The 8,010-nt window shown below is 36.5% G+C and overlaps 1 protein-coding gene across 1 annotated transcript; it reads right to left on the bottom strand.

The window, feature by feature from the left end:
* Positions 1-4,651: 4,651 nt before the first annotated feature.
* LOC103937457 (F-box protein At5g07610) lies at positions 4,652-6,256 on the bottom strand. The gene has a single exon (XM_009347403.3). It carries the CDS (start codon positions 6,139-6,141, stop codon positions 4,930-4,932), a length of 1,212 nt encoding a protein of 403 aa, XP_009345678.2. The 5' UTR covers positions 6,142-6,256; the 3' UTR covers positions 4,652-4,929.
* Positions 6,257-8,010: the final 1,754 nt, after the last annotated feature.

Below are 8,010 nucleotides of genomic sequence, written 5' to 3'. Positions count from 1 at the left end.
AGAAGTTGTTATACATCTCTCTCTCTCTCTCTCTCTCTCCATATATATATATATATATATATATTCTCTCGTGCACTTTCTCTCTCTAGTTTCTCTGGTTTCTTGATTATGCATCTCAGTTGGGTTGATAGTAGTGACAATTGTGGGAAAGGGTGTTAAGGCAACGAAGGTTGGCATGGTGGGTAATAGGGTGATGGTGGAGGTTGTGATGGCAATAGTAACAATGATGGAACCTGTGGCGGTGATGGGGTGGGGATGGATTCATATATAAATCAAAACTAATCTGATTCAACATAGTGTAACATATTGTTTGTTTATTTTTATTGTTTTGAAAATATTCTTATTTGTGTGTAACAATAATTAAGTTTTTTATTCATTCACAAATCATAATACACTTATACTGTTGGAAGTATGATTATAAAGTCACTCATTTGATGTAATAGCCTTTCGAATGCTCATCATATTAAACTCTTATTTATTTAATGAAGGGGCAAAGCTTATTAATCACTATTTATTGTATCATGTGTTTAAGCAATAACAGAATCCGAAGAACGTATTCAACCTAAGAGAGATGTGATCTAAGTAAGTTAGATTGACGAGGCCTTTCTTTTATGTTCATTCCTAAAATGCTCCCAGCCATATGATTGTCCGTTGGGCATTGACAATCGGCTAAGGCAATATGTTTTATGTTTACTCAAGCGAGAGTATGACTAGTCTCAAGTCATTAAGTGTTAGACACTAAGACTAACACATAGGTGCTCGAAAGGGTATTAAGTAAACTGAACAACGATGAACAGAGAGTTCTAACATACATGTCGTGTAAGAACTCATAAGTTGCAATAATGCAGAGTAGTCTTTTGACCTGAGATCAAGGTTCTAAAATACGCTAGGTGTTAGTCAAACGTCAGGCTGGGGCCTAGCGCCTAAGCACCTAGGCGGGCCCCTAGGCAAAGTAAGTGGATTTAAGTAATTAAATCTATTATATTTCGTGTAAATAAGTGTCTGTTTATAAAGTTTATATAATTTCATCATAAACTACAAAATAGAATGACATATATATTATGAAGTATTGGAACATAATGAAAACATGGGGAACAAGCATATAATGTGTGTTCATTTAAGTATGGAATAGGTTTCTTACAATTTATTGAAAAAAAATGCAAAATGAAAGTAATCTATTTTCTGTCTAAGTGAGTCACAACCTAGACGAGTGCCTAGGCGGTCTAGACGGACGCCTCAGCAGGTCTAGGTGCCCCTTCTTAATTTTCAAACGCCCATGCATTAATAAGGACGGTGGCCAACCGTCTAGTGCCGATTGTTAAAACAGCACTTGAGATACATAGTTGTATAGTGGTTAGGTCCTTGATCTTTGACTATGTTAAAGGCATTCCATTGAGAATGTCCATGACATTGTTGTGGTTAAGCTGCCTGGTCATGTAGACAAGTGAATGTAAAACAATGGATCTCTAACCTTCGATAGTGGAAGGAGAATACTCTGAAATATGATTTAGGGGTCTTCGGCAAAGCATATGAATGAGATTCAAGAAGTACATTCTGAATCATATCCAAAATAATCATATAGAGAAGTATCACATTAGATAGTAGACATGAAATAAACATTAGTTAAACAATGTGTTCAAGAGTATTGAATTAGAGAACGACTGTATTGTAAAGTCTAATTTTAAATGTTCAGCTTTCCTTGTCAAATATTGTATTTGTGTACCACATGCTCAATTTAGTTCTAGACTACATTCTCTAATTATGGGATCCTACTACTGGGATTAAACGTTCAAGGACGTGGCTCCCCTAACTTCAATGGTTTGTTCATGCATGTGAATCTCATATCTTTAATTGTGTTGCATTTTGTCTAGTTTAATTGTCTAATCAGTTTTGCGCGCTGACTTCCAGCTGTCTAGGCACACAAATTAAGGTAACCTACATGGGTTACCGTTCTTTTGGTAATCAGTTTTCGACCATTGATCTACCTAGATCTCTTTCGCAGGCGACAAGTGTCATTGGGACAAGTTGGCAGATGCTGATTTACTTGGGTATATTTGTTCTCTAGGGTTTCAGTTTGAACTTGGGGGTTTAGAATTTATTTTTAGAGAGAGAGAGTTGCTTTTAAGGCTTTGAGCTTGCATCTTCTCCATTTATGAAACCCTAACTACTAAACCTTTCTCATGCATTAAACATCCAATCATTATGTATTAGGGTTGCATTGCTTTAAGTTTTTGCATTTATATCTTGCTCTGGTTTTAAGCTTTGAATCTAGTTTTAGACCAAGATTTTGGGTTCAAGTTAGCTTTTTCCTTCAACCGTTTGACTGGAGAATCTAATTGGTCATTTGAATCCATATTTCATATGCATATCATAAAATCATATCACATCATTGATCGTGTTGATCTCGGTGACATAAGGTGATGAGCTCAAGAAGAGCTGCCACTTTGTGAAGACCGAAGGAGTCCATCGTGTAAGGCAAGGTTGCACAAAGGTAAAGCTACTCCATAGATAAGGATTTAGAAATTGAGCATGTGTGGTCTTTGTATGAACCTTTATTTACACTAGTAGATTGGACTCAGTGGAGAGTCCTCGGTTTTTTTAACCCAGATGTGGGTTTTTCCGACCAAAATTATCTTGTGTTCAAGTTATTTTTATTGTGTCACACATCTCACATACACATATATGATACATATATCTATCGAACATTTAATTGGTATGTGCTCACAATCTTGCCTACTCAACACATTAATAACTTCCAACGAACTGTTGCCTTGCTGACTAGGATAGTTTTTGGGAATTGAAATTGGTAATTGAATCTCTGATTTATTGACTAACAAATTTATCTTAGTTGACTAGCTAGCTTGACTAGTCAGTCCAATAGATTATAATATTTATGTACATGATATTCTACCTATTACCAATTTCAATTGGTATCAGTTTAATGCATGCCTATTTTAAAATGTTACATGTGTGTTTGCACGCTCAAATGTTCTTGTATGTTCTTAGTTATGACACGACTTTCCTTCATATACCTTGTTTTCCTATTGTGCATCATGAAATATTTAATTAAAAATGAAAACTAACGAAAAGTTCAGAAAAACTTCCCTTTTAATGAAAAACTTTTTATGAAGGTATAGTGAATAGTACCAGGAAAATGTATAAATGTGGTTTTTCATTAAAAGTGAACAGTACCGAAAGTATTTTGTTAAACCTACCTAATTAAAATAGAATAATATATAAAAATAAATAAAGTTACTAATGATGTTTTAATTTTTTTTACATCATAAATGAGATCCAATAAAGATCTGATCTGAACCGAAGTTTATCGATTATGGATCGGCAAGTCATATATGATGATTTGAATATGAAGATTCAGATCATAAAGGGATACGGACATGAATAAAAGGCGGATACGATTCGAATTTGATCCTTTTACAAGTGTACGACTCGAAAACATAACCGAAAAAGGAAACATGCTTTGGTGGGTCTACCATTACCCGTGTGAAATTTAGATTCATGAACTTTTTTTTGAGGTAGAATAAGTTCTTAAACTCATTAAAAGTTGTCAATTTCATCCATATTAAAAGATTTAGTTATTCTATTCAATTTTTCATCAGTTTAGTTACATACTTTGAACGTGACACACTCTAGGTACTACTTCAACAGAGAATTGAATGGAATAGCTTCGAATCTACTGGTAAGAATAGAATTTGCAGTTTTTAATGCCTTTAAGAACTTATTTTTCTGTAAAAAAAAATATAAAAATAAAACTTAATTTTCGCTTGGGTAATAACTTAGTGACTAAATCAGCATATTACTCAAATAATTATGGCATTTTGAGTTGGAAAACTTTGTGATTTCTTTGATGGTTTCAATAAACCTGAAATTAAATTAAGAATAAAATTTTCATAAGAAGGTCCGCTCGTAATCCAAAATGGTAAAAAGAACCCTCACAACAAAGCCTCTCAAAAACACTCTTTTGATGTCTATGATCGGAATGAAATGGATAATTCGTTAACTCAGTGTATTTTGAATGATGAAGTGGATGCCAACTTCCAAAGTTTGTCCAGGTTGAAGATAAAAGATGCATTAGAACGAAGGAAACTTAACCCTCGATTCTTACCAGTTTTGCTAGAATTGGAAATGATAAGTTTCTTCGAAACTAATCCATCTTCTACTTTCAACTTACTGACAATTTCTACCAAAATATCTAAGTTCTGGGATCTCCACTGATTTAGCAACACCAGTTCCAACTTGTGATCTAGAAATCAAACCTCCAGTCTATATCCCTCACAATGTAAAACAAGCTTATTTTGTTAACCCAATTCCTGCTTCTTTATAGCAGTAGCAGCAACACCTGAAAGAACTGCATTTATGATATTCTCTATCGTACGAGGATACAAATTTTGAATCAACAAACCTAGTGAGCATCTGCTAGAAATTAACAACAAATTGAGAGATCAAGATATTGAACTTGAACGAAAGTTCCTAGTGAATCCGCAGGGCAGAGCAGCTGCGGTGATAGACTCATTCAATAGACGAAAAATGTTGAACTTCTAAGAAACAAATCTTATGCATCTATTATTATAAGGAACACGCGATCATGATTCGACATCAGAAGTGTATTGAGTTTTCCCCAATAACCAAATACTTTGGTCGATAAATACTGCATATTTAATTCCATTCATAAATCAATTTTACAGGTGTTGGGAAATAGCAGTGAGCCTCGGTCACATGGTTATTAAACATTTCAACATGGTCACAAATATGCTCAAGCTTTTAAGGCTTTAAATTAGACGCAACAAGCATAGTTAATCTCAGTTCATTAGAAAGCAATATACTTCAACTAAACTTCTTTGCAACAGTTTTGATTTTCCAATTTACAACCTGGTCAAGGTGGAAAGAGGAGATACCAGAGAAGCACAGCTTTCAGATGGAATCAAGGGTCTCGATGTATTGATGCGCCTTAACCCTCCTCTGTATAGCCGTAAAGTCATTGAACATACAGCCTTTTGGAAGATCACAGAGCTTCCTTGATGTCTTATGCTTGACATCATATCTGACCACACTCCCAGGTATCGTTAGCACAATACTCAGCTCCTCTTCTTTTTCTTCTCTAATAAGGCTCACTGCAGAAAACACATAAGGGTTACTGGGTTTAAGGGTAACCATCTTCGGGAAAGAAGCTGCTACGGCATCCAAATCACCATTACACTTCACAAACCAACCGGACCTATCCTGCTGCATTTCAAACACAGTGAACAGAGTAGTCCTTGGACTGCAGATCCCAACAAGATGCAGATGGCCACCTGATTCTCCAAAATGGTCGAAAACCATGGGATACGATCCCAGAGAAAGCAGTGGCATTCGTAATCTTTCAAGGCAACCGGTATCCAAATCAAAATATGCCAAAGAGTTTTTCCCTTGATGATACCAATAAATTGCCCCATTCCAGTAAACCCCATTGTCAAAATCCACATCATAAGGCACAATGTACAGCCCCTTGCTGCTGGGTCTCCAAGCCTCGGTCTCGGATGAGTATATATCAATTTTGATCAGATGGTTCAGTTCCGACCCGGATTCTTCACTAACAAAAACGACATTGTAGAAGGGTGACTTTGAAGGATCAAAAGCCACATTAACAGCCATCAATCTCTTTCTGGTCGAGCTCTCAAGAACCCGAATTCTTTTCGAGTGCCCGGAAGCAGAATTACAAACATAATAAGAAGTAAACTGAGGTGAATCCATGTGAGGCTTGGAAAAACACATCAACCCATTACAGAAATGATGAATTTTGAGATTGGGGGTGCTTAAAAATTTTGGGTCTTTAACAATTTGGCCACAGCCTCTAAGGGAAATGAACGAAAATTCAGAGTATGGACCTTGAATAATCAGCAGCAAACCCAAAAGATCATTAGGGTTCTTTTGGACGTAATCGATTCTAAATTGGGGGTCAGAGATGAGAGAGTACCATTGTTTAGATACGCATTTGAATCGGTGAAGGGGTCTTGCCGGGAGGCGCATCAGGATCTCTAGCAGGAGGTCAACTGCGCTGGCCACGGCAGCTGCTGCACCAGAATCTGTGGCTTTGCCGCTTCTTCCTCCTCCCCCTCTTGCTCTGCTTTTGGCCTCCGGTGCCATTTCTCACGCGCGTGGACTGGTTCAGCTTCGTCAAAGTCTTTTTGTTGGGTTGACACCTGTCAAATGTGACTTGCCAACTCTTGTAAGTGCACAATTTGCATGACAAGTCACTGCTCAACACACTCCACTGGTGACAACAGTGACTTTAGCCCTCCACTTATAGCATATCGACTCATGTTAACCATGGTTAATCCATGCATGATGCTAACTATGAACTGCAGTTAAGCATCTATAGTAAATCCAGATATGTATATTATCGTGTACGGTAATTGTAGATACGCGCATTTGTTATGGTTAATATAAGGCATGACACGCCTTACAGACAAGAACAAATTGAAGACATAATGTTTTACGGATAAGAATAAATTAGAGAAGTAGAGACATTATGTCTTGCAGATAAGAACAAAATAGAGACGTCGCGTCTTACAGATAAGAACAAACTAGAGACTTCAATGACCAAATGGGAATAATAATAATTTAGTGCATTGTTATAGCATTTCTACTTATGTTAACCATGAAAAAAATCCATTATGGTAACTATGAATTGTGGTTAAGCGTCTATAGTAAATTCGGATATGCATATTATCATGTATGGTAACTATAGATAGCCATGGCCAACGTAAAGCTTGACGCCTTATAGATATGATCAAATTGGAGACTAAAAAAGACAACAGTAAATAATAAGTTTATGTTATAAACATTATATTTAAGTGTGATTATGTAAATCCTATATTAGATTTGATACTAGTTATTCTTCCCTATTAGGACTTGTATTCCTTGGAGGAGAAGGATTTTTCCCTCCCTTATTATATTATAAACAAAGGTACTACGTAGGGGGAGTAACACATCCTCTGCACAACCCTACAAACACATATCTCTCTATCGTGCCTCTCTCCCCCTTGTTAGATTAAAATAAGTCACAACACGTTATCAACACGCTCCTACCGTTGCGCTTAGGAATCTGACGTGGAAGTTTTCTGCATCAAACCAGTTCATCAATTTCATCACGCCATCAGGTTTTTCCAAAACAACGGTTTTTATTTCAATATTTTTGCAGCCTTGATAGCATAAACATTCACCATAATACATGACCCAACTTTACGTTTTTCGAATTTTAGAATCTACATAAATTGTGTATGCATGATATCCATAATTGTCGAATTATGTGAATTGATATTGCCATGAATTGCATTAAATACATGTCCATGCATTGAATTATATGATGAATATGCATGAAATTTAATTAACTTTATAATCTGGAATTGAATTAAAAATTACAAAAAAAAAAAAAAAAATTTAAGGGTTTCGTTGGAAACCCAACCATGTCACTAGGCTCCCTTCCCCGAGCTGAGAAACCCAACCCTGGAGCCACAACTCCAAGACCAAACCCAAAACCTGACTCCTAAACAGCGTCACCTCTCTTGAACCGTTGTCTAGCATGGCCTGTAACCATGCCCAGCCACCATGGCTACTCCTCGACGACCTTAAGTCATCACTGACAAGTCTTTAACTGAAATTCGATGTTTTTTCGTTGAAATTCCAATCGAAAATTTCTAAGATTTTACAAAATTATGGGTTGTCGTCGAACCAACAGCCTTCGCTGTGATTTTGGTACCACAATACGACAGCCTGAAGCAGTGGCACCAATTTTCTTCTCCGGCAATTTCATCTAGCTTGCGTTGGGGTGTCTGGATCAAAAACCTAAGCCCACTTGGGCTTGGCTTGTAGCATATCTACTCATGTTAGCCCTCCACTTATAGCATATCTACTCAAGTTAACCATGGTTAATCCATGCATGATCCTAACTATGAACTACAGTTAAGCGTCTATAGTAAATCCAGATATGTATATTATCGTGTACGGTAATTG

Source organism: the organism of the source record quoted next, unplaced genomic scaffold, assembly GCF_019419815.1.
Source record: "Pyrus x bretschneideri cultivar Hongxiangsu unplaced genomic scaffold, Pyrus_bretschneideri_v1 Contig46, whole genome shotgun sequence".
NCBI lineage: Eukaryota > Viridiplantae > Streptophyta > Magnoliopsida > Rosales > Rosaceae > Pyrus > Pyrus x bretschneideri.
The sequence above is the reverse complement of the archived record's forward strand: the minus strand, read 5'-3'. Positions and strand labels throughout refer to the sequence as shown.

Bases quoted from the DNA above. Each gene is read 5' to 3' on its own strand.
- LOC103937457 (XM_009347403.3), bottom strand. From the start codon at position 6,141: ATGGCACCGGAGGCCAAAAGCAGAGCAAGAGGGGGAGGAGGAAGAAGC.